Source organism: Piliocolobus tephrosceles, chromosome 7 (genome assembly GCF_002776525.5).
Source record: "Piliocolobus tephrosceles isolate RC106 chromosome 7, ASM277652v3, whole genome shotgun sequence".
Lineage (NCBI taxonomy): Eukaryota > Metazoa > Chordata > Mammalia > Primates > Cercopithecidae > Piliocolobus > Piliocolobus tephrosceles.
Window position 1 is genome coordinate 68,072,146 of NC_045440.1, and position 26,356 is coordinate 68,098,501.

The window sequence follows — 26,356 nt, forward strand, 5'->3', positions numbered from 1 at the left end:
TCCTTCCTTCCTTCCTTCCTTCCTTCCTTCCTTCCTTCCTTCCTTCCTTCCTTCCTTCCTTCTCTCCCTCCCTCCCTTCCTTCCTTCCTCTCCTTCTCCTCCTCCTCCTCTTCCTCCTCCTCCTCCTCCCTCTCTCTGTCTCTCTGTCTCTCTCCCATCCCCAACTCTTACTCTTACCCTCTTTCCTAGGGTGCTGATACAGAACATTTCAGATGGCTGTACTTATTCAACATGATGTGTCCTCACATATAAGATCACATATTAATTTCTGTCCAGGCGCGGTGGCTCAGGCCTGTAATCCCAGCACTTTGGGAGGCCAAGGGGGGCGGATCACCTGAGGTCGGCAGTTCAAGACCAACCTGACCAACATGGAGAAACCCTGTCTCTACTAAAAATACAAAATTAGCCGGGCATGGTGGTGCATGCTTATAATGCCAGCTACTCAGGAGTCTGAGGCAGGAGAATTGCTTGACCTGGGAGGCGGAGGTTGCAGTGAGCCGAGATCGTGCCATTGTACTCCAGCCTGGGCAACAAGAGCGAAACTCCATCTCAAAACAAACAAAAAAAATTGCATATTAATTTCTTCACCTGATTTGTGTTACTTTATTTTCTAAGCCCAGAACCTTAAGCTGGCTTCAATTATACTGAAAAGATATGCAAGAAATGATAGATGGATTACATAGGAGTTGAAGTAAAAAGTTAAAGCTAATTCTATATGTGTTTTAAAGGACTTATTTAGTAACATCAATGATACATAGAATAAGTTCAACTGAATATAAGGATGGAGTATGAAGTAGCAAGTGCTAGGAACAAAAATGAATCATGTAAGTTAAACATTTATTTGGAGATGAATTTATACCAACTGATTTTTCAGGAAGGTAAGTAGTTTAAAGTAACAACTATCAATGGTAAACATATTTATAGTTTTACAGTAGGTACTTATAATAATCCTCTGAAATCTAACATAAAGTTTAAACATTATATTTTTATAATTATAGGCAATATACTTTTTAAAGCATGTGGCTCTTAGGTTTTGAAAAGTACAACTGTAGTTCATCAAAATGTGCCCAAGGCACAAATACCATTTTACTCAGTCATTAGAAACTTTAGCATAATTGCTTAGTATAATCCAAAGAAAATATGAGCATTGACATCAGGGACTCTCCAATTTGTTAAGCAGTTGTTCCATAATTTTTGGCACCAAGATAATCCACATGTTGAAAAAGCAATTAATCATTGGTGTTAGTTATCAAGCAATGATTTTGGCTGTTTCCTCCCAAATGACCTGAAATGATAGAGTTCCTGATTTTATTTTCGTAATATTTTTTCTGAGATCAAAAGTTTAAGTATGCCAATCTGGTCACAGTTGACCTGAGTTTCGTGTTGTTAGATTTCTAAAGTAGATTATAACTTTATGTTTACAAAGATAAATGGTATTTCTTCTGGTAGTATATGGATAAAAAGTTTAGAAACCTTTAGAAACCTATAGATTGATTATCTCAGAAGTAGTTACTTAAACTAGAATTTTGGCCCCAAGAAAGTAAATTTATTTGCTTTTGGAGCTTGTATTGAAAATAGGCCAAAATGAGAGAACACACAACTATACTTTCAATTTTCTAACAAGTATTTTATGAATACAATGGCATAGAGACATCGATTATTAAACAGTGAATGATATTATGATCTCATTATAATTTAAACAGAATTATATAAGAATGAGCAAAAATAAAAGCTGTCATTCTGTGTAGTATATCTTCCTGTCTTCAAAACTGGAACAAAAAACCACATTACTCACCATATAGGTATATTAAGTTATAGTTAAAACAATCCATAAATACAGAACCATTGGATACTTAACAATCTGTGTTCAGTTGAGTTTACTCAGCTACATGTGGATACAGTGCAGACTTAGTAATATAAATGAACTCTTCTCTGCATGCATGACTTATGCATCTGTACCTCATCACTCACAGAACAGTTTTTGGAAACTTTGAAACTCCGCAATATGCAGCACTCCAACCCTCCAACAGTTTCTCTGATTCACTGTAAAGTTCCTTATGCTCCTGCTCTCTTCTGTGTTTATTTTTAAGTGGATGCTCTGTGGGGCGGTTTATTATATTGTGCAATGCAGTGATTTTTCAAAGTCCTGAATACTAGGTAGTCATACTAATTTGTGACAACAATCTTCAGACTTGATCCCTCTAACAGAGCACATGATGTTTGGTCTCAAAGCTTATTTTCCAAATTGAGAACAATGGAGCGCAAATGGCTATTCTTCCCCTATTGGCTTTTTGTTCTTGGCAGTACTTGTGTGGTGTGTTGTTGTTAATAAATAAAACGTGCAGATTGAAGTACTCATATAACTGGACAATGTAACATAAAAGTGGTACTACAGGTATACTGTACATGTCAACAATATATGTAAGATCATTTTGTTCACTTTTTCGAACTAGTACCTTGAGATATTAAAACAAGCTGGAAAATTTGGAATACCCTCGATTCTGGTATCTCACTGTCCTCCTTAACTGGCTCCAATCCCCATTCCATATCCAGTGACTTCTCACTCCATCTCTGCTCCAGCCTGGGCTTCTAGTTCTGCTCTGGGTCATTTTATTACTTGGACATTGGGATTTTTTATGATAATTGACATTTCCTGTATATTATTACCAAAGAGCTTTGGAAATTATCTCTGAAAAATTTGAAACTGAACAAAAAACAGACTTCACTTGGGAAAAATGACCTTTTCAGCTTTGAGTAGGTCAAGGCTGTAAGATAATACTTTGCAGGAGAAAGCAACCCCTACTTAGTTTAGTCAAACCCAACTTAGTTTCTAAATGATGGCTGTAGATTGAACCCTGATTTCCTAAAAGCTCAATGTTATAAACTGGAACACTAATACCAAAAGTAATCATGAAAATAGATTAAAATGTAAACAAGTGCTTAAAAATATTTGTAAAAGATCTCTTTAGTAAAATAGCTACATTAAATAAAATGCAATTGCCTCATTCTGGGGCTGGTATTGCCTGGGCTGGTTGGTTGCTTGAGGGGACATTGGTGGTTGTGTCTGTGGCATCAATTGACCCACTGCTTGTGCATTTTGGTTTATTGTCCCTACTCTAGAAGTAGCCCTTAATTATCTCAGCAGTTGCTATATGTAATCCCAAAGGTGGGTTCATGACCCGTTAGATCAGAGTGAAGTCAGAATCTTTTTTTTGACAACAAGCCAATATATTCTTTTTAAGTGACTTTTGTTTTGTGGTTACTTCCGACCAAGGTATCATTACTGAAATACTGACACTTCTCAAAATGAGTCCAATGAAATTGTTGTAAGCATAGGTATTTTCCATCCCACCAGGATAATTTTTTTTTTTTTTTTGAGATGTCTCACTCTGTCATCTAGCCTGGAGTGCGGTGGCACAATCTCTGCTCACTGCAACCTCCACCTCTGGATTCAAGCACTCTCCTGCCTCAGACTCCTGAGTAGCTGGGACTACAGGCATGTGCCACTACATATGGCTAATTTTGTATTTTTAGTAGAAACAGGGTTTCGCCAGGTTGATCAGGTTGGTCTCGAACTCCTGACCTCAGATGATCCACCTGCCTCGGCCTCCCAAAGTGTTAGGATTACAGGCATGCGCCACTGCACCCAGCATCCAAGATAATAAGTTTACCAGTGTCAAATTACATGTGGATTGTCAAATTAAATGTGAGTAACTGTATTCAAGTCAGGTCAACTTGGTCAATTTGAAGTCAACTCCTGATCTCAAGTGATCCACCTACCTTGGCCTCCCAAAGTGCTGGGATTACAGGCGTGAGACACCGTGCCCAGCCTCCAAGATAATAAGTTCACCAATGTCAAATTAAATGTGGAATGCCAAATTAAATATGAATAACTGTATTCAAGTCTTGGAATGAAAACTGCTAATGTTTTCATGGTGACTTCAATGACTCCTTACTTTTTCATGTCAAAACCTTAACCATTTATTCATGTCTGTGAGAGAAACCTCAATTTGTTTTCCGAGAATGACTCAGTATGATGCTGGTGTTGCTATATCTATCTGTGGCAGTAACTGCAGATTTTGGCTGTTCCTTGGGGGCAGAATTTTTCTTTTTCTTTTTTTTCTGTAGAGACAGGGTTTCACCTTGTTGCCCAGGCTGGTCCTGAACTCCTGAGCTCAAGCTATCCACCCACCTCAGCCTCTCAAAATGCTAGGATTAAAGGTATGAGCCACCGCTCCTGGCTCATGATTTTTGTTTTAAAGCGCATAAAAATAGAGGTCAGGTTGTGCTGTCTGAAATTGGGGCGGGGCGGGGGGGAATGCCTCCTTTAAAGGGACATAAAACAGACCAAAACGTTAATATATCAGCAACCAAGTATTTGGATATTAATTGGCTTCCGCATCTTAACCAAAAGCTGCCTCATTGCTAACTCTAACAAAACTCGTGTTTTCTTTTCCTTGACCATTTGTAGAATGTGAAGTCACTGGTAAGTTCCTATTTACTTATTTAGAGACAGGGACTCACTCTGTTGCCCAGGCTGGAGTGCAGAGGTGCGATCATGGCGCACTGCCACCTCAACTTCCTGGGCTCAGGTGATCCTCCTACTTAAGCCTCCCAAGTAGCTGGGACCACAGGTGCATGCCACCATGCCTGGTTAATGTTTTCTGTAGAGAGATGGTTTTGCTACCAGTTTGTTGCCCAGGCTGGTATCAAATTGCTGGGTTCAAGTGACCTTCCCACCTCAGCCTTCCAAAATGCTGGTATTATGGGCCATGCCACCGTGCCCTGCTGTAACTTCCTTTTTAAAGGTTTCTTACTCCTTGGCTCCTGTGGTCTCCTCTTCCTCTGCCCATTTTAAATATCTGATGTTTCCATGATTCAGTCTTGGGCCCTCTTCTCATTCTTTATTCTCCAAGGGTTATCTCATTTGCTGTCATCTAGGCTTTACTGCCAAATCTCTCAACAGAAAGCTCTCAGAAAAGACAATACAGTACATTTTTGCCGTTTAAAACTCTCTAACTCCCTAATGCTGTGAGGATACACTCCAGAATGCTACCACAGGATCTACCCTGGTCCTACCTCTGAAGTCATCTCTCATCACTCCCCAAGTCCTACTCACATATATATGTATATGTATACATACACACATATATATGTATATCTTTTATTTTTTTGAGACAGGGTCTCACTCTGTCACCCAGGCTGGAGTGCAGTAGTGCGATCATGGCTCACTGCACCCCCAACCCCTGCCACTGGCTCAAGTGGTCTTCCCATCTCAGCCTCCCAAGTAGTTGGGACCACAGGCACGCACTACCACACCTGGGTATTTTTTTGTACTTTTAGTAGAGATGGCATTTCGCCATTTACCCAGGCTGGTCTTGAATTGCTGAGTTCAAGCAATTCTCCTGCCTTAGCCTCCCAAAGTGCTGGGGTTACAGGTGTGAGTCACCATGCTTGGCTCTACTTACCAATCTTAAGTCTAACTGAATCTCACTTCCTTGAAGGTTCTAGGTTCTTGCTTTCTACCTCTGAGCTTCTATACACTGCTGTACTCCCTGCCTGTAATAGTAACCACCTCCCTATTACTCTTTCTGGCTAATCCTTTCATATTTCAACTTAATGGTCAGGCCACATCCTTCAGGAAGCCAACTCTGCTAACCCCTCTTGAGGATATGCATTCCTCCCCAAGAGTCCCCAACACACGTTATTTCTCCCCTCATAGCAGTATCTTTAAGTTCTTATTAATTAAGCTTTAGCCTCCAGAAGTTCTGTGAGGACAGTGGCCACGTCCAGCTTGTTTAGCATATTTCCAGAGAGTAACAGTTGCCAGTTCAGGAAGGGTATGTGATGAATATGTGAAGGACTAGATACCCTGTGCTAGGCTGTCTCTAATAAATATTTGATTTTCAGGAAAATAATTTATGATACCACTCAGCTAATGTTTTGTAGGAACATTAAAAGTGTTCTTGTTACATTATTAAAATAATTAACTTATATTATATTTTACTTACAGACAGTCAAAATAAGGGACAAATTGAAAAGTGGTTCTGACAGTATGGCAAGTGAAATGCTGAAATTCTTTGACTAATTTAGTTAGTCTAAACTCTTAAAAATAGAAAGTTCTAATAAATATATTTTCTGTCATATTCAGAAGCCATAATGGATACTAGAAAAATATTGTGAATCTTCCCGCAAAAAAATGAAAGGCCAATTTCATTTTAAAGAGTTTTATTACAGGATTGTTAATATTTAGGACACTTCAGAGCACCTTATACTTCTAATCAGATTTTGGGTAACCAGTTTTAAAGTGTTACTTGAATATTTTTCTCATACTGTCTTTCAGGTAAAGTACTTCTTAGAGACTGTTTAAGAGATATTAATTTGATTAAACAGTTTATCCTTAATAACCTGAGACATCAATCCATGGATAGCTTCTATGGTGGTTTTACAGCTGGAAAACAAAACACACATCACATGATGTCATAAATTGAAAACTATTTCAAACACACAAGATCAGCCCCAATCCATCCATGAAACTCCAATGAGTTTGGTTTTATTCATACTTCTCAAACTACCCCAATCTGAAGTTTTCCTTTGTTATTTTATTAGTCTTCCACATGTCTTTTTAACCATTTCATTACTTACTAGAACTTTCACAAGAGAATGACAACATAAAATTTGATACAATTGTTCTGTTTTAGAACGTGAGTAAAATTATACAAACCTGTAATTAGAGATTGATTCCAATATTATATTACATTATAATCTGTTATTCCTTGTTTATTACTTGGGATAATTTGAAAAATAATTTTGAAGAATACTGTTTTTTTTTCTGAAATAATCACAAGCATCCTCCAACAATTAGAAGTCAAAGTTAGATTAGCGGGTGAAGGCCTTAGATTTTAGAAATGATAAAAAGCATAAGGCAAAAAGCAATGAAAAAACCCCATCAATATTCAGAAGAGATGCAATTCTTGTAAAGCTACCCCAAAAAGGAAAATACTCTACTTTTGATTACAACTTCTATTTCTTATATAATTGAAGACATTGCCATAGTAAAATTTTTGCATCATAAGACATTGAGAAATAAATGTAGATAAACTGATAAATTACATACATAAAGACAGAGGAACAAAACACACACTCAAAGCAAGTATCTAAAATGACAACTAATGCCAACGAAAAATACTTTTTTTTGGAGTCAGTGTCTCACTCTGTTACCCAGGCTGGAGTGCAGTGGCACAATCATGGGTCACTGCAACCTCTGCCTCCTAGGCTCCAGTGATTCTTGTGTCTCAGCCTCCTAAGTAGCTGGAACCACAGATGTGTGCCACCATGCCCAGCTAATATTTTTGGAATTTTTGCAGAGATGGGGTTTTGCCATGTTGCCCAGGCTGGTTTCGAACTCTTGAGCTCAAGCAATATGCCTGCCTTGGCCTCCCAAAGTGCTGGTATTATAAGCATGCGTCACCATGCCCAGCCGAAAAATGCAACTTTTATGCAGGCCACTAGCTCTACCTTCTAAAAACCCACAGAGAAGATGGCAGTGAAATAAGGCTAACCCAAAATGACCTCCAATCCCAGGATACACTTCAGGTACCCTTTTCTCTTCTTTTCCCTATAAACCAAACCAGTTCTTAAAATAGATACCAACATGTAAGTGTGTATAGAAGTCAATATAGTTCTCCCTTCCTTTCTGCCCCTAATTATTGTATTACAATTCAAATTTCTTTTCTTTCTTTCTTTTTTTGAGACAGAGTTTCACTCTCGTTGGCCAGGCTGGAGTAAAATGGCGCCATCTTGGCTCACTGCAATCTCCACCTCCTGGGTTGAGGCGATGCTCCTGCCACGGCCTCCCGAGTAGCTGGGATTGCAGGTGCCCACCACCACGCCTGGCTAATTTTTGTATTTTTAGTAGAGATGGTGTTTTACCATGTTGGCCAGGCTGGTCTTGAACTCCTGCCCTCAGGTGATCTGCCCACCTTGGCCTCCCACAGTGCTGGGATTACAGGTGTGAGCCACTGTGCCTGGCCTAAAATTCAAATTTCTGTGAAAGTAAATGTTGTTAATCTATGCAACTTTGTATAGCCTATATATCTGAAGGTCCACATAATTATTTCATAAGTTATTAGAGAACATATCCCAAATTTTATTCTTAATAAAATCTTTGGTAGTAAAATTTGGGATACTAAATTACTGTTTTAGAAGCACAATTTAAGAAAGAGACAATCACTTCCGTAATATCTTAGGATTTAAAGCTTTATTGAATATTAAAATATTATAAATTTAAGAAATCCTAATTTTGGCTGTGCGTGGTGGTTCATGCCTGTAATCCCAGCACTTTGGGAGGCCCAGATGGGCGGATCACCTGAGGTCAGGAGTTCAAGACCAGCCTGGCCAACATGGTGAAACCACATCTCTACAAAAAACACAAAAAAATTAGCCAGGCATGGTGGCAGCTGCCTATATTCCCAGTTACCTAGGAGGCTGAGGCAGGAGAATCGCTTGCACCCGGTAGGCAGAGGTTGCAGTGAGCCAAGATCACACCATTGTACCACTGTACTCCAGCCTGGGTGACAGAGCAAGACTCTGTCTCAAAAAAAAGAAATCCTAGTTACTTACACACACACACACACACACACACACACACACACACTTTAAAGATCCACTGAAGGGCTGGTTTTCTTTGTTACACTTTCTAGTTGAACTTAGAAAAGGTAACTGGGAGTGTTCCATAACACTGCTTAGATCTTTGATTTAAGCCTTTTAATGTTCTTACCTGATGTATCCTAAATTTTCAAAGTTAAAACTTGTGTCTGACAGCTCCTAAAGCTTCCAAGAAGTTAATATTCAGGTACCATTCTAAGTTGTAACTAAGTTGAGCCATAAGGAATCTGAATCCTACTATTGTTTGCAAATGTTGAAAGAAAAAGAGTTAGGGGCAATAAGAATCTTACAGATTTACTCTTACCTGTCTCTCGTAGCTTTGGCAAGTTTGTCTTCTGATTTTCTGTCATGCGTTTCCAAACCCAACATGAAACTCCCTCGTCCCAGCTGGGCTTCTGACTGCTCTAACTTTTCAGACAAATCAAAGACCTGACCAGTGGTATAGTCTGCATTCTGTGGGGAAAATGGTATTGTGTCACCACAAAACACAAGTCTACCATTTAAAAAATCTATATATTTTAATCTAAACTAATTTCCTACAAAGAATATTTCATTTGCAAAGAATTCCACTATAAAATCTGAGTGAATAGTCAGTGAGAAGAGAAATCAAATTACATTTGCAAATCTGCTTCCAAATTCAGGTAGTTCAAGTGTAGATAAATGTTTTCACTTTTATAATTTCAAGATTACTTGGAATTTTTCTCCTTGATTGCTTAAATCTAATATTTGTTATTATGGGAGGCTTTCAAGTATACAGACCTAAGTCCAAATTCTGGAACTATGGCAGATTAGTTGAAGGCCTGAGGTATGCCTCCAGGTTCTCTTCTGAAAATGGTAAGGGAGTCGATAATTCCTACCTTAGAGCTACTGTGAAAATTAAATGAAGTAATGCATGTAAAGTTTTTGGCACTGTCCATGACACCTAGTAAAGGCTTAGTAATATTAGCTAATTTCGCTATTGTTTTTGTTGAACTTTTAGAATTAGTACTTATCACAATATTTATAAAAATAACATTTTAAAAGCTTTTCTGGGTCAGGCAGGGTGGCTCATGACTATAATCTGCACTTTGAGAGGCTGAGGCAGGTGGATCACCTGAGGTCAGGAGTTTGAGACCAGCCTGGCCAACAAGATGAAACCCCATCTCTACTAAAAATACAAAAAAAATAGCTGGGCGTGGTGGCAGGAGCCTGTAATCCCAGCTATTTGGGAGGCTGAGGCAGGAGAATCACTTGAACCCAGGAGGCAGAGGTTGCAGTGAGCCGAAATTGTGCCATTGTACTCCAGCCTGCGCAACAAGAGCAAAACTCTGTCTTAAAAAAATAAAAAAATCTTTTCTGGTTACAAAATTAATAATTATACAAAAAAATTTGGAAAATGTAGAGCAATATAAAGAAGAAAACAAACACATTTATAATCTCTTCACTTAGCTTTAACCACAATTACAGAGCATTGCTATATGCTTACATGTATACCTACATTTGAAAAACTATATTACATCTTTTACCAATATTTTTATCGGGTATACTTTTTAAATTGTAGTCTAAAACACACAAAAAAATTCACAAAGTTATTAAGTATACACTATATTTATTTCCTAGATCTTCAATAGAAGAGTGTGAAGAGGAAATAAACTAGCTGGCAAAAAGTAGCATGTCATTCTATTTGCTCAGTTTGCAAGGAAAGACAGTCAGTCACCAAACAAGAAAAGTTATTTGCTGCCATACCAGTTCTTCCAGTGATTTTTACAAACTTACTATTTTTAAAGGATGCAAGTATATTCATTTTGTCTGGATCTAAATGGTTTAGGAAACCAGTATGTTTTTCCTCCCACAGACTTGGAAAAAAAACCCTAAAGTTTATAGAGCTATTTAAGCCATAAAAATATAGGCTACCAGAAATAGTTATACTATTAAAATGACAATAAAAGATATCCAATTACATTTCAAATGTACAGAAAGTGAATATAGTAAACTAATTTCTTAAATTAGAAAATAACTTAGGTTACACACTATAATTAACTTCCTTAGCTGGGGGAAGACAGAAGTTGAACATATGTCTACATATTTGTTCTTTAAATGCTGCAATGTACTATACATAAAACAACAAAAAGGCAGAAATGTAATTTAACCTTTTCTTGATTATTAATGTCCTCATCTATGTAGTGCTGGAATACAGGGACAGACACTGGGCTGAGTAGGTAGATCTGCTTGCCTTATACAAAGGTTCAGACTGCTCTGGTCTTACAGTGTTTTCTCCCCTTGCCATCAGGTGTCACTTCTGGCTGCTATTAGTATACTTGCCTCTAAGGAAACAACACATATAAAGCACTTAGCAGTGTCTGGCACATAGGAAGCATGTAACACATATTTGCTATTATGATCATTCTCCATCCTAATTTGCTACTTCTTCTTTTTTTTTTTTTTTTTTTTTTGAGACGGAGTCTCGCTCTGTCGCCCAGGCTGGAGTGCATTGGCCGGATCTCAGCTCACTGCAAGCTCCGCCTCCCGGGTTTAGGCCATTCTCCTGCCTCAGCCTCCCGAGTAGCTGGAACTACAGGCGCCCGCCACCTCGCCCGGCTAGTTTTTTGTATTTTTTTTTTAGTAGAGATGGGGTTTCACCGTGTTAGCCAGGATGGTCTCAATCTCCTGACCTTGTGATCCGCCCGTCTCGGCCTCCCAAAGTGCTGGGATTACAGGCTTGAGCCACCGCGCCCGGCCCTAATTTGCTACTTCTGACTACTAAGGATAAGAAATAAGAACAAACGCTGGTCGCCATGGCTCATGCCTGTAATCCCAGCACTTTGTGAGGCCGAGGTGAGCAGAAGACTTGTGCCCAGGAGCTCCAGACCACCCTGGACAACATGGTGAAACCCCGTCTCTATGAAAAAATACAGAAAATTAGTCAGGCATGGTGGTGTACATCCCTGTAGTCCCAGCTACTCAGGAGGCTGAGGTGGGAAAATCACCTGAGTCCAGGAGGTCCAGGCTATAGTGAGATGTGATTGTACCACTGCACTTCAGCCTGGGCAACAGAGTGAGGTCCTGTCTCAAAATAAAATTAAGAAAAACAAGGAAAAAAGAAAAAAAAGAACAGAAAGCTTGCCAGAGTTGTATTTAAAATAACAGTAAATCATTTATTGAGGCTTTATTATATGCCAGACACTTTGCTAATTGCTTTATATAAAGCAGCCCATTTAATTCTGAGTACTTAATGATGTATGTAGTATATCACCATTTCACAACAAAGAAATGCTTAGTCACATTAAATAACTTTCTGAAAGTCACTCAGAACTAGTAAAGTGACAGTTGTTTTCAAAGTCAATTTTATTTTTTAGTATAGATATCATTTATTATAGAAGAGACATGGAAATTTACATAATTAAATATTTTGGAACTTAAGTGCAATAAGCAGCTTCATGTTGATGACATTTCAATAGTGATTTACTTCAGTCTACATACTTTCTAAGAATGTCAGCATCTCTAAATAAGAAATAATCTGGCTGGGCATGGCGGCTCATGGCCTGTAATGCTAGCACTTTGGGAGGCCAAGGCGGGCAGATTGCTCAAACCCAGGAGTTCATGAAGCCAGCTTGGGCAACATGGCAAAACCTTGTCTCCACAAAAAGATACAAAAATTAGCCAGGTGTGGTGGCTCACCCTTGTAATACCAGCTACTTGGGAGGCTGAGGCGAGAGGATCACTCAAGCCTGGGAGGTTGAGGCTGCAGTGAGCTGAGATCGTGCCACCACATTAGCCTGGACGACAGAGACCCTGTCTCAAAAAAAAAAAAAAAAAAAAAAAAATCAAATCCTTGGCCTTCCAGGTCAACTGAATAAATCTGAAGAGTGGCAACGTAGTTCTCTACTTTGGTGCCTCCATACTCTGGGAGAATAATTCTTTATCTCCAACTTTCACATTAACTGGCCGAATCCACCTCTTCCTTAAAAGCTCAATCCAACAGCTACTACCGTTGCTAGCAATGCTTTACCTTAAGATTTTTCTGGAAGCGTAATGCCTCCTTTGGTTACAGTTTCAGCTGTACTCCTTTCAACCAATACTAGATCAAAGAGCGTAAGAAACTTCTAAGTGCTGGTCCTGCTATGACTCCTGCTGCTGTAGCTCGTATTCTCCAAACCCAGTTTATTTAATTCTAAATCCTGTGGTTCTAACCACTATATAGATATATACTGCGATGTGTATGTATGTGTATATATTTATACATATATACACACACACATATATATATACACATATATACACATCGCAGTATATGAAATGGGCCTACTTTTTTAGAAAAGTAAAAAAGTTGTTCCTAAGTTCTAAATGTAGAGAAGCTTGTTAAATATCCTACCAAATATGTTAAGTTTTTATGATGTTATCAGAAAATTCAGTGATACTCTTTTTTTTTTCTCCCAGTATCTACTGCTTTAAAGTAATGCTATTCTGATTCCCTCTGGGAACCTCTCCTTACCCATTTTTAGTCCTTGAGCTCCTGAAGGAGTTTTCTACGATGTGGCCCAGCAGTAAAGCACTCGCTGTGGCCCTAGCCACTCATCAAGCTTATTCAGTTGGCCCACACCAGGCCTAAAGATAGGCATGTGATTAAGTAAAGCCAGTCAGACACAATGAAGTTTTGCCTGGGAATATGTGAGTGTGTGTTTGAGTATGTGTGTATCTTGATCTTCTCTTTGAACATGAAACTGAGAGGCTTGGAGGTCTAAAGCTAAAGCTGCTGTCTTGCTTTCACATGAAGCCTAAAAGTAGCAATAACTAAGATGAAATAAATGCTAAGAGAGAAAAAAAACCAAGACCTCATAATATTGTTTGAATGCAAACTTAGCTGTGCCTGAGTTAAGCCCTATTCCTCAACTTTGCAACTTAGACAATTCCCTTTCTTGTTTAAGCTAGTTTCATTAGGTATCCTGTTACTTGTAATCAGAGTCCAAGCTGAGACACTTGACACACAAAAATCAGTATGTGTATTTTTTTTAATCCATAAATCTCTTTATGGCAGGGGCAGATCTCACCCTGATCTGGACACTCTATTTGCTACTTAGACTTGGTCTCTGTGGGTCATGACACAGATCCTGAATTGGCCTACCATCCTAATCCAGCTCTGGTGGTGCAGAATCCAACCCTAGCCCTGGTGTCTTGGCCAAGTCAGGTACAGCCTTTCTGTGAAACAGTGTTTGAGATATTAAAGGTCTACGGAGCTTAGATAAAATTCAAATGCATTCCTTACAAGTATAGTACTTACAGTAAGCAAGCTAGAGGAACTCAACGTATTCACCCAGTATTTATTCCACAACAGCTCGAGCAATTTGCGATCCAAAGAGGATTTAAAATATGAGACTTCTAAGGCATAATATCTATGAAATAAAAGCACAAAATTTAGTAAGTAAAAAAAAAAATTCAACTACACCACATAAAAGTTATGGCCAGATTTAAGTGAATTACACTTTATTCTCAAATATTCATGTTTTAGTTTTTATTACAATAAGGCAAGAGCTAACCATGGTTTCCTCATACTTCAAGGGTTGTGTATCCAAATCTCCTACTAAACTTCTTGTTTTATTCCTTTTTTCTGTAGAGCCCAGACATTCCCAAAATGTTATTAACAACCAGTCAAAACTTCTGAATGACAAGTTTATTCCTGTTACTGAGTTCAGAAATTCAAGCCAACAGCACATAAACTTAATGAGCTGCCTCTCTAGAGTCAACTATAATTTTTGTTAGTCTCTTTAAAATAATAAAAATGACATGTGGATTCCATTATTCCATTCCTAATTCCCCAGTTAGGACCTACTGCTTTTTGAAAAACAAATTTTAAGGTAGGTCCTTAAGGCATCTAAAATAATGGCTCCCACTTTCAAAGGTGCCTAATTTATCATCAGGGCATAGTAAGGAAAAATCTAGTTAAATGTCTGAAAAATATATGTATTTTTAAGATGTAAACTTACGTCTTAAACTTACACATGCTTCTGTGTATCAATGGATATAAAAAAGGATAAGAGACATCTTTACCTTAAGGAACTCAACATTTATATGGGGGATGTGGTCTAAACCCACAAAAAAATTAAATATGATTATATACATTGAATAACAATAAGTAATGCTACAGTGCTATATAAAATGAATCACCTACCAACTAAGGGTTAGAGATTAATAAGTATTCTTCATATAGAGGACCTCAAGTGATCACTTGGAGCTAGAACTGCCTGAGAAGCCTCAGGGAAAAGGCAAGGTGTAGGGTAACCATTTTTGAGTCTATGGTACGGATATGTGGAGAGCAAGGAGGGCATTAGGCAGAGAGCATCAACACACAAAAAGGAAAGACATGTAAGGAATAATAAGGCAATGAGTTTAGCTGGAAAATTTAGCAAGAGAAGAATTATGTGAGGGGAAGCTAGAAAGCTATGCTGGGGTCTAGGTGGTAAAGGATGTTACATAAAAGGTTAAGAACATTTGTTTTTTTGAGACGGAGTCTTGCTCAGTTGCCCAGGCTGGAATGCAATGGCGCGATCTTGGCTTACCACAACCTCTGCTTCCTGAGTTCAAGCGATTCTCCTGCCTCAGCCTCCCAAGTAGCTGGGACTACAGGCGCCCTCCACCACGCCCAGCTAATTTTTGTATTTTTAGTAGAGATGGGGTTTCACGATGTTGGTAAGCCTGGTCTTGAACTCCCAACCTCAGGTGATCCGCCTGCCTTGGCCTCCCAAAGTGCTGGGAGCCACAGTGCCCGGCCAAACTTTGGGAGGCAGAGGCAGAAGAATCTCTTGAACACGGGAGGCGGAGGTTGCAGTGAGCCAAGATTGCGCCATTGCACTACAGCCTGCACAACAAGAGCAAGACTCTGTCTTAAAAAAAAAAAAGAAAGAAATTTAAACTTTATCCTGTAGATACCTGGGACTCTTGGAAGGTGCTTGAGTAGAATGGAAGTACTTGAGTAGAGTAATAATACAGTCAAATGGGTGTTTTATAGAAGCCTGGCTATGGCAGTACCATTGGGAGATGTTACAGGAGAGAAACTGGAGGCAGGGATTCCACAAAGGAAGCCACTGCAGAAGGGCAGATGAGAAGAGAGAGAGGTTCAGACTCAGAGGTTAGTGGTGCAAAAGATAAAGACACATAGGCACCCTTTTAAAAACAGACTGCTTTTTCTGAGCCGCATCTTGCTCTGTCACTTAGGCTGGTGTGCAGTGGCACAATCTGGGCTCACTGCAACGTTTGCCTCCCAGGTTCAAGTGATCGTCCTGCCGTAGCCTCCTGAGTAGCTGGGATTATAGGTGCCCAACACCATGCTCAGCTAACTTTTTGTATTTTTAGCAGAGATGGGGTTTCACCATGTTGTCCAGGCTGGTCTTGAACTCCTGACCTCAAGTGATCCACCCACCTCAGACTCCCAAAGTGCAAAAATGTTTACTGATTAAAGTTTAGCAGTGAAGAAATAAAACATAATAAATTAAAGACATCATGCCGGGCACAGTGGCTCACGCCTGTAATCCCGGCACTTTGGGAGGCTGAGGCACGCAGATCACCTGAGGTCAGGAGTTCAAGACCAGCCTGGCCAACATGGTGAAACCCTGTCTCTACTAAAAATATAAAAATTAGCTAGGTGTGGTGGTACGTGCTTGTAATCCCAGTTACTGGGAGGCTGAGGCAGGAGAATCACTTGAACCTGGGAGGCGGAGGTTGCAGTGAGCCGTGATGGTGCAACTGTATTCCAGCCTGGGCGACAGAGTGTGACTCCATCACACACACAAAAAAGAACATTTTTGGGCTGGGCATGGTGGCTCACGCCTGTAATCCCAGCACTCTGGGAGGCTGAGGTAGGCAGATCACGAGGTCAGGAGATCCACACCATCCTGGCTAACACAGTGAAACCCCATCTCTACTAAAAATACAAAAAATTAGCCAGGCGTGGTGGCGGGCGCCTATAGTTCCAGCTACTTGGGAGGCTGAGGCAGGAGAATGGCGTGAACCTGGGAGGCGGAGCTTGCAGTGAGCCGAGATCGCACCACTGCACTCCAGTCTGGGCGACAGAGTGAGACTCCTTTGGGGGAAAAAAAAAAAAAGATCATTTTTGAATATTCTAGCAATTCTAGGTTCAAAATTCTAGTCTTTTGCAATGTAGGCAATTATACATTGCCTACATTGTACATTTAGGCTAAATGTACATTTAGTAATGTAGGCCACCAGCAAAATAGGATCCCTCTTTGGTAGGCTCATACTTCAGAATGGCAAGGTAAGGTATTAGACAAAAGAAAGTTATTTAAGGCTTGGTATGCAACAAGATCTTAAAAAAAAGTTATTTAAAGAAGACAGAAGGATAAACTAATGAAATAGACAAACAGGGGAAGTAGATCTGTTTGAATACAGAAAACATAAAGTACCTCAATCTTTTTCGTTTCAAAGTATAAACCTTTGATACCACTACAACTCAATATAAATAAAAAAAATTGAGAGTTCCTCTGAAGATTAAAGTATCACAGCAAAGGTGTTTCCAGGCTTAGGAGCAAGTCTCTCAAACAGGAATTATTTAAATTCTTTTTAATAGGGCAAATTAAATAATTAACACTAAACCTCTATCTGAATATGTGTTTTTTCTATAACCGGGCACGGTGGTGTGCCTGTAGTCCCTGGGCAACCTAGTGAGACTCCATCTCAAATAAAAAAACAGAAACCAAAAAACAGGAAGAGAATTGGATTTACAGAAATATGTCAGAGATTATTGAAAACCACATATATTTAAAAATTCAATTTTAGAAATTCTAGAATTTTCTAAGAACCTCTAAACAGAAAAATAAGAGCAGTAGTAGCACATTGGTAGCCAAAGTATTCTTTGAAGTTGGGATAAGTGGTATAGAGAAAAAGAGGCACTAGATAATCATTTATAAGCAGTAATTTTTTTTGGTGCCCACTCTTCTATGTGGCATGCCCTGTTTTAAATCCAAGGATACAGCAGTAAATTTGTGTTCACATTCTAAAGGGGTCAGAAAAAAAGATGTCAAAACATATCAGATGGTTACAAGTGCTAAGAAGAAAAAGCAGGGAAAGAGGAAACAGAAGGTGTTATTTTACATAGATAAAATAGTACATCATGATCATGCCTAATGAACTAATGAACATTTTCTATTAGGACGACCCTGTAAACAGATACTCAGTGCTTAAAGTAGTTAAGTGAGCCACATGGAAATAAGAGTGTTCTAGGCAGAGGGAACAGCAAGTGCCAGTGCCCCGAGCCATGGGCCTGCTGGCACATTTGACAAACCATAAGAAAGTCAATATGGCTGCACTGCAGACCAGCAAAAGTTCAGTGATAGAGTTGTGTAGTCTGTGAAAAGGACTAAGGATCTTGTTCTTGGTGAGATGGGAAGTCATTCTGAAAAGGAAGAGTATGATCTGACTTACACATCTTAACAGAATCAGTCTGGCTGAAAACAGAGCTTTAAGAAGTGAAGGGCACAAATAGAAAGACTCGCCAGAAAGCAAGTGTTTGATTGAGGCTCCAGATGGCAGCGGCTTGGGAGAAAATGATAGTAAGAGAGGTGGTAAGATATTTTTAGAAGGTAGATAAAACTGTCCCCATTGGCTTCTTTAACATTAAAAAAATTTAAGATATAATTCATACATCATAAAATTCACCATTAAAAAAGGTATGTAGGCTGGGCACGATGGCTCACACCTGTAATTACAGCACTTTGGGAGGCCAAGGCTGGTGGATCACTAGGTAAGGAGTTTGAGACCAGCCTGGCCGACATGGTGAAACCCCATTTCTACTAAATATACAAAAATTAGCTGGGTGTGGTGGCATGCGCCTGTAATCCCAGCTACTTGGGATACTGAGGCAAGAGAATTGCTTGAACCCAGGTGGTGGAGGTTGCAGTGAGCCAAGATCACGCTACTGCACTCCAGCCTAGGCAACAGAGCAAGACTATGTCTCGTGGGTCGCGGGGGAAGATATGTAATACAGTGGTTCTTAGTAAGAATTCTTATACTTTATAACTTTAACTTTTTAATATGGCTTCTTTAATCTTTCAAAGATTAGAAAGAATCTTTGTTCAGTAGAAATTATATATTTTGAGGGCTGCAGACATGCTCGTGTCAGCTGGCCCTGAACCCATCTTTATCTTTATCTTTTTTTTCATGATTAACGAAGAAGTATTTTATTATTTTGCTGCAAAGCTGTTGCTTCACCGTATAAAAATAGCACCAGCAAATGCAGTGTATTGCAAAATCAAGATAGTGGTGTGTCACTGACACGGTACAAGCAACAAAAACCTCTTCACTCCCAGTTATTTCCAATGGAAAGATCATTAAGTATTTCATCCCAAATCCAGGTATGGATATATGCAACTTACAATATTATATAAGGCTTAAGAATAACAACGTTATCTTTGAATTATGTAATTTTTAAAACTAGTTTTTACCATGGATAATTTAATGAATTCTGAACACTAGAGCCTAGTCTAAAATCTATAATCATTAGAAAGTTAAAGGGATTTTCCTTCATTAGCAGCGTTAACAGTAGTTTTTTTCTTCCCCATCGGTAATGCTAAAAGTTGCTATTCTAAATCTTCTATCCACCACTAATTTAAGACAATGTGCTGGGTTGCAGTATTTCATACTAGTTTATTTAGGGGTTCCATTTTCACTCCTCAATAGATTTGATGTATCATATGCTTCTTCACTCATAAGTTCATCTAGTTCTGAAGGGTTACTCAGTGTCATCTTGATCAGCCAACCATCTTCATAACAAGATTTGTTTACAAGTCCTGGATTTTCTGCAAGAGCTTCATTAATTTCAGTTACTTCTCCTGATAAAGGAGAATAGAGTTCACTAGCAGCTTTCACACTTTCCAAAGCACCAAACTCATCTTGTTTGTACAATTTTGTCCCAACTTCAGGTAGACTACAGTAAACAACATCTCCCAATGCTTCCTGTGCAAAATTGCTGATTCCCACTGTTCCAATACCATTTTCTGTTGTTATCCATTCATGTTTCTCTGTGAATTTAGGCCCCAGAGCACCGCCTGCGCGGTGTCCGGACGGCGCCCGCCCCCAACTGCCAGGGCCTCAGCGGGCAGGGCGCGGTGGGTGACTGGACCGTGTGCAGGGCGCAGAGCAGGTCCCACACGCTCCGCACCACTCGCAGCGCCATGTTCGCAGGGATGGGGGTCGCAGCGCTACCCTTGGCCACCCACGCCGGGAGGCGGGGCGGGGAGGGGCTCTTGTCATAATTTTATATAGGCCAAGTATCTTGTACATTGAAAAAATGTTTAGGTTGTGTAAAAGGCAAATGACATGCTAGTTTGAAACATTAATAAAAAATGCAAAAGAAAAAAATTTAAAAATGCAAACATTCACCTAAATTCATATACTATTATTGTAAAAGCTATCATGAAATGTATTTTGTGCCTTTTTTCTCATCTGTAAAATAAGGGGCTTAGACTGGTTGATATCTATGGTTTCTTTCAGCCTCCTGAGTGCTGGGACTACAAGACGGTGCCACCTCATCTGGCTAACTTTTATAACATGTTTTGTAGAGATGGGGTCTCACTATGTTGCCCAGGCTAGTGTCGAATTCCTGTCCTCAAGCAATTCTCTCACTTTGGCTTCCCAAAGTGCTGGGATTATAGGTGTGAGTCACTGTGCCTGGCCCAGATATCTTTTTAAATTACTTACTGTTTGCAGTGTACACCAAAATCTTCTATTTTATTAAGTGGGATAGTCTGGTACTCAGAAGGTCCTTCATCAGGAGGTTTGTAGCCCTAAACAAAAATGAGGCAAACAGAAGATTAAAAAATATATATATAAACGAGAAAAGCATCATGTTTTCTACACAGCTTTCTAATTATAGGATTAGATTTTGGGAGGCAAATATTTAACATGAGCATTCTAATAAAAAAAAAAATACTGTTTCTACTTTCCCCCCACCCTGTTTGGTGGCTGTAGGATGGATTTTGCTTACAGATTTATTTTTCTTCTCCTTAGGTGATGTACTTTTGTTCTAATTAACTATTTTAGATTGCAGGCTCCTGCCAGGGAAGGAAACAGACCTATAGATTTAGCTTGTTTTTTCTCTAGTACCTGTCAGAATGCCACAGGCACACAGATACTTATTAATAAATAAAGACTGCTTCCCCAGTAAAATTAACAATATATAACATAAATATATTACCCTTTGCTAGGGACAGCTTGTGGTAGTTTACTATTTTGTAAATATTATTAAATTGTTTTAACAAAAAGAGATATTGCTAATGTCTTTAATAAGTCAAATATTTGGAATTTAAAACATGTAAGGACTTATAATTTTAAAAATTACTAAGCATTCCTACAGTCCCAGCTACTTGGGAGGCTGAGTTGGCTTGAGCCTAGGAGATGAAGGCTGTAGTACACTATGATCATGCCTGTGAATAGCCACTGTACTCCAGCCTAGGTAACACAGTGAGACTCTATCTATCTCTTAAAAAAAAAAAAAGTTACCTTTGGGTATGTCCTAAAGGCGCCAAGATTCACTTTCCCTGCAGATATTGTTCTTGTTGGATCAATCTATAAGAAAGATATATTTAATATTTGCTGATATAAAACTGTATGCCTTTTATTGAAACATTATAAACCTAGAAATGTATACATACATATAACACTATATACATACACAATAACCAAATAAGAATAAACAAACCAAAAAACCATAAAAGTTCAGTAAGAGGGTAATATAAGTGTCTCACAGCTAACTTAGAGATTATAATTATTATAATATTTAAGAATATTATTTGAAGGTTTGCTCATCTCTTTTTAAAGTTTTTTTTTTCCTTTTAAGAGGTGAATAATTCCTACCTTCCTCATAAAACTGGATTGCACTTAGAACACCCTGAACATAATAAGAGCTGCTTTAGCAATTCCTGCTTAACTCAGATCAGTCAACACTGATTGAATGCCTATGATGAGCTGGCACTGAGACATAGATGCTATGACTACCCACATTTTACAGAGGGGGGAAGTGAGATACACAGTGGTTAAAAAACTTGCTCAAAGTCCCAGCTTCTAGGAGATGGAATTCACATTGAAACCTAGGCAGACTGACACCAGAGCAATTTCTCTTTACTACACTGTTATTATTTCTCAGTATACTTGCTTCAGCAAATCTTCATAAAGAACTTAATTAAACTAGTTTTAAAATTCTTACCACCACTGCTACAAATGGTTCCTGGAACTGCTGATTGAGCATCTGAGTACTAACATCAATGCCAGAAAGCCAGCAGCCATAGCCAGGGTGGCTATGATACCAGCCAATTGCGTTTTCAAGGCGGCCAACCTAACAAATGAAGGGGCAAAAAAGTTTAAGATTACTCTTTAATTAATTTACAAGGTACCAGTACAATAAAGGTAACCAGTCTCCTTCCCATCTCTTTCTCCTCAATTACCCAGTTTTATCAGCCCAGATATGAAATCTATAGCCAATTGCTTACCCTTGAAGATATTCTTTGTATACAGAATACATATTCTTTGCATATATACAGGATGATAAAAACACACACAATAGCATACCACGTAACATAATAATGTTTTACACTTTGCCTTTTCACTCAATAAACTGCTTTGGAGTTTGCTTCATATAAGTCATCAATATATATGATGGTTACCTTTTTTTCTTTTTTTCTTTTAAAGGCTGCCTGGCAGTCCACTGATGGGATATACCATAATTTATTTAGCCAGTTTTATACTCAGGAACTGAGTTAGATTGTTTCCAAATTTTTAATTTTAAACACATATCTGATAATAAGTGTGAGAGTTTATTTAAAAATAAAATAAAATCCATGCCATAGACCGGGTGCAGTGGCTCATGCCTGTAATCCCAGCACTTTGGGAGGCTGAGGTGGGTGGATCACTTGAGGACAGGAGTGGCCAACACTCCTGTCCTGGCCAACACAGAGAAAATCCGTCTCTACTAAAAGTACAAAAATTATGGAGGGACATGGTGGCTCATGTCTGTAATCCCAGCACTTTGGTAGGCCAAGTGGGCAGATCACTTGAGGTCAGGAGTTTGAGACCAGTCAGGCCAACATGGCAAAACCCATCTCTACTAAAAATACAAAAATTATCCAGGCCTACTGGTGCACGCCTGTAGTCCCAGCTACTCAGGAGGCTGAAGAGGGAGAATTGCTTGAGCCCAGGTGGAGGTTGCAGTGAGCCGAGATTGTGCCACTGCACTCCAGCCTGGGCAACAGAGTGAATCCCTGTCTTGAAAAAAAAACAAAAAACAAAAACAAAAAACCATGCTATAAATCTTATCAGGCTTTTAATCTTGTACATTTTGCTATAAATCTTATCAGGCTTTTAATCTTGTACATTTTACATATAAATCATTAAAATTTAAATATAACACTTCCTATAAAGGGGATAATTTTAAGTCTAGAAACTCAAAAGTTACCTTGAGACTCTAACTTGCACTTACTAAACTATAAGAAACAACATTTTTACCTGTTTGGCATTTTCTATGTATGCAGCCATGTATTCATATGCAGCAGCCTGAGCATTTACTCGGGTTTCAGTGCCCTCCACAGGCAAAGCAAAACTGTCCATAATGATCATGGTTTCACCATCCACCTTTCCTAGCATCAGACCCATCACTTCCAAGTTGCCTCCTGATCTGGCATGCATCACCATCTTCAGTAGAGCCAATGCTGAGATTTTGCAGTACTTAAAGTAATGGTGACTGCAAAACAAAATCACAATGTAATTAAATTTCTTATATAAAGTAAAATTTTCTCAGAAAAGTTTTTATGAAGATAAAGAGTAAGTATTGAAGGAATTTACAGTGATGGAAGGGGAGTGTAGACTATGGGGAGAAAAAGTAGAAAAGGACAGTTTTTGCAGGCTGGAAACAATAAGTATGTTATAGTCCTGCAATGTATCCCCCTTGGGGCAGGGGAAAAGTCTGAAATAGTTTTTTAATATGCTATTCAAATAAGGGAGTAACATGACCAGTTCAATAGACTTTTTCTCCATTAATTTGGAATCACCCAATCTTGGATTCTGACTGCTTGGATGGTTGTGCCTAACTGTTCTGAGGCCTAACCTCTGGCCTAATGGTTAAGAATGTGGGTTCTGACATTCATCTGCTAAGGTTTGAATCTTGACATTGCCATTCCCTAGCTGTGGTATTGGGACAACCATGTAATGTCTGTGCCTAGGTTTCCTTTTCTGTAAATAGGGATAGTCATAATTGTTGTTAGGAAAAAATAAAGTAAATGAAATAATGTATATAAAGTGCTTAGTTTAGTGCCTTACACATACTAGAACCCTAATAAGTGCTAGCTGTTATCAGCATTATTAACCTGTCTCTTAACCCTACTCTCAAAGAACAGAGTGTTGAAGGGTGGGCTTCCCTGTTATATCAGCCTCAAATTAAAAAGTAGCCACAATATCCTAGTCTTCTATGATCACTATTTCAGAGTTGGTCATCAGTGAATTAAACTCTTGAATAAAATTACATTTTGGTCTCATTAGTGCAGCCCAAGACAGCTAGGATGAATATAATTAGAGCCACAATTAGACAGTGAAGCAGACCGAAAGTTTCCAAATATTTAAGAGTACACAAATCTAAAATGCACAGCCTGCTACAGAAACAAGCAGACAACTAAGCAACTTAAGCAGCCTTACAGAGCAGTCAGTGAACGTCTCTACAAAGTCTTTTTAGATGTCTGCCCACAGAAAGAATCCAAATTTAATTCCTAAGCTTTGCCAGATTTCAACCAAAAGCTGAAAAATGTGTAGACCTCATGTTGGAAGTCAAGACATGAATCGAAATCTTGGCTTCTACCTTTACTGGAGAAAAGAAGAAAGACAAGTTACTGTGCTCCTATTACATATATTCTAGACTACTCTTTTTATACATTTTCTCACCTAATCTCTATGACAATACCAATAGGTAGGTCTTATTTCCATACTATGACAAATGAAGATGGATAAGTAAATTTCCTAAGGTCAGTAAACTAGTTAGTGACAGCTGTGAAGTTTGATCTTAGGTCTGACTATTGCTCAGCTAAGAGTTCACTTATCTCAGTGTGATCATAAATTACATAATGTATTTGCTTGTTTTTTAATTTGTAAAAAAAGGATGGATATACTGTACTGGGTTGTCGTAAAGATTAAATGACGTGGAAATCTCTAGCTAGATGGTTCCGTAATTCACCATTGTGGAATCTGAATACTGAGAGACAAGGCTAGCTTTGTAAAAAAAACTGTGAGGCAGTAGAAGTATGTCCTCTTGTTGACCACAGCTCTCATTTCTATCTAACCATTAGCTTTTGTGCTCCTTTTACTCTCTCTCTCAAACATAACCTGTAATAATTATCTTTTCCTAAGAGCAGGAAATCTCTCAGGAGATGCTCTCACGAAAACATAAATATTATGGGTAAAGATCCCTCGACTTGTCACCACTCCCAGGGAAAAATGGATATTGTTGAAGGGCAAAAAGTCTTAAGCTCTATTTTTAAAATTTCTGGCTTATGGGAACTGATGGAGTAACATTTTAGAGACCAGGCAGAGCCTCCGTGTGCCTCCGAAATAATTATCAGCAATCAAAAAACTATTATAGACCCAGGCCTCACGCCTGTAATTCCAGCACTTTGGAAGGCCAAGGCGGGAGGATCGCTTGAAGGCAGGAGCTCGAGATCAGCCTGAGCGACATAGCGAGGACCCACCTCTATTTAAAACAGAAAATAAAAGAAAATAGCTCATAGCTATTTTTGAGACCTTGGGCTGCTGACTCGATTTCTGAAAACAGCTGCGGTCCCCAGTAAGGGAATAGCTGAAGACTCAAACAAGGTGCATGTCGACACTGGGTTCAAGGCAGGGTGTGCGGCATATATGACAATACGGATGTTCAGAAGTGACAACTTAAATCACCACTTGTTCTCCCCTTACATCATCCGGGGGCAAATGGATTAAAGCGACAGAAAGGGGAGTCAAAGCCCCAGCGGAGGGCTTAAGCTCTACTTGCAGATCCAAGGCTTATATTCTGTCCCCCTCCCCGTCGGTGAAAGCTCTTCACCCCTTTCACCTCCCTCTCCCTCCGGGTCTCTTAAACTCCCGCCAACGCTTCCCTCCCCTGCGTCTCGCCAGGGACCTCCTCACTCCTTAGTCCAGGGCTTCGCCGCCAGGATTTCTTGCTGCTGTTTCTTGTCGTATTTGTAGATTTCATCGATACTCTGAGCTTCCTGCATGTTGTTGGCCAATTCCCAGGTTTTCTGAGCCATACCGCTCCCGGACGCCGCCATTGCAGAGAAAGCGGAGAAGTTGTCGTCTCTACAACCAAGACGCAACTTTACCTCGCTAGGTCTCCGGGTGTGGGCCTTGACACTCCGCACCACGGGAACAAACTCTTACCTAGACTCTCGGGGCAGCCATGACACCTAGAACCGGAGGTGAACTTGGTAGAGACCATTCAGGGAAGACAGGGACCTTTCCGGGACATGACGATATAAGCAGCAGTTACAGTAATAGGGAGAGACTAATCTTCTTGTGGCTTAAATTAGAACATCTTGTCTCTGAAAATTGTATGTGTGAAATAGAACAAACAAAATTATAGGGTATGGGAATGGTATAGTCTTCCGTACCGGAAGAAGGGCATGTAACGTTATTCCAGAAACTGTTATTTGCCTTCTCTGCTTGTACTGCGCAG

General features: G+C 39.3%; 1 protein-coding gene and 1 pseudogene across 2 annotated transcripts; both read right to left on the bottom strand.

Annotated features, from left to right (window-relative positions):
• Positions 1-6,211: 6,211 nt before the first annotated feature.
• On the bottom strand, positions 6,212-26,283 carry COPS5 (COP9 signalosome subunit 5). 2 transcript variants are annotated; one of them, XM_023222312.1, is made up of 8 exons: positions 25,810-26,283; positions 23,152-23,386; positions 21,857-21,985; positions 21,154-21,219; positions 20,353-20,438; positions 13,925-14,036; positions 8,972-9,120; positions 6,212-6,451 (listed from the first exon to the last, which is right to left on the bottom strand). In XM_023222312.1, the coding sequence occupies exons 1-8, from the start codon at positions 25,950-25,952 to the stop codon at positions 6,367-6,369; spliced, it is 1,005 nt and encodes a 334-aa protein (XP_023078080.1). In that variant the 5' UTR covers positions 25,953-26,283; the 3' UTR covers positions 6,212-6,366. The 2 variants fall into 2 exon arrangements, with proteins under 2 accessions (XP_023078080.1, XP_023078081.1); XM_023222313.2 differs by having other exon boundaries at positions 25,802-26,103.
• LOC111549196 lies at positions 19,319-19,828 on the bottom strand (annotated as a pseudogene).
• Positions 26,284-26,356: the final 73 nt, after the last annotated feature.

Coding starts and splice junctions, on each gene's coding strand:
- COPS5 (XM_023222312.1), bottom strand. CDS start 25,952: ATGGCGGCGTCCGGGAGCGGTATGGCTCAGAAAACCTGGGAATTGGCC. Junction 21,986..23,151: donor ACATAGAAAATGCCAAACAG/GTAAAAATGTTG, acceptor TTCATTTGTTAG/GTTGGCCGCCTTGAAAACGC. Junction 21,220..21,856: donor AACCATTTGTAGCAGTGGTG/GTAAGAATTTTA, acceptor TCTTTCTTATAG/ATTGATCCAACAAGAACAAT.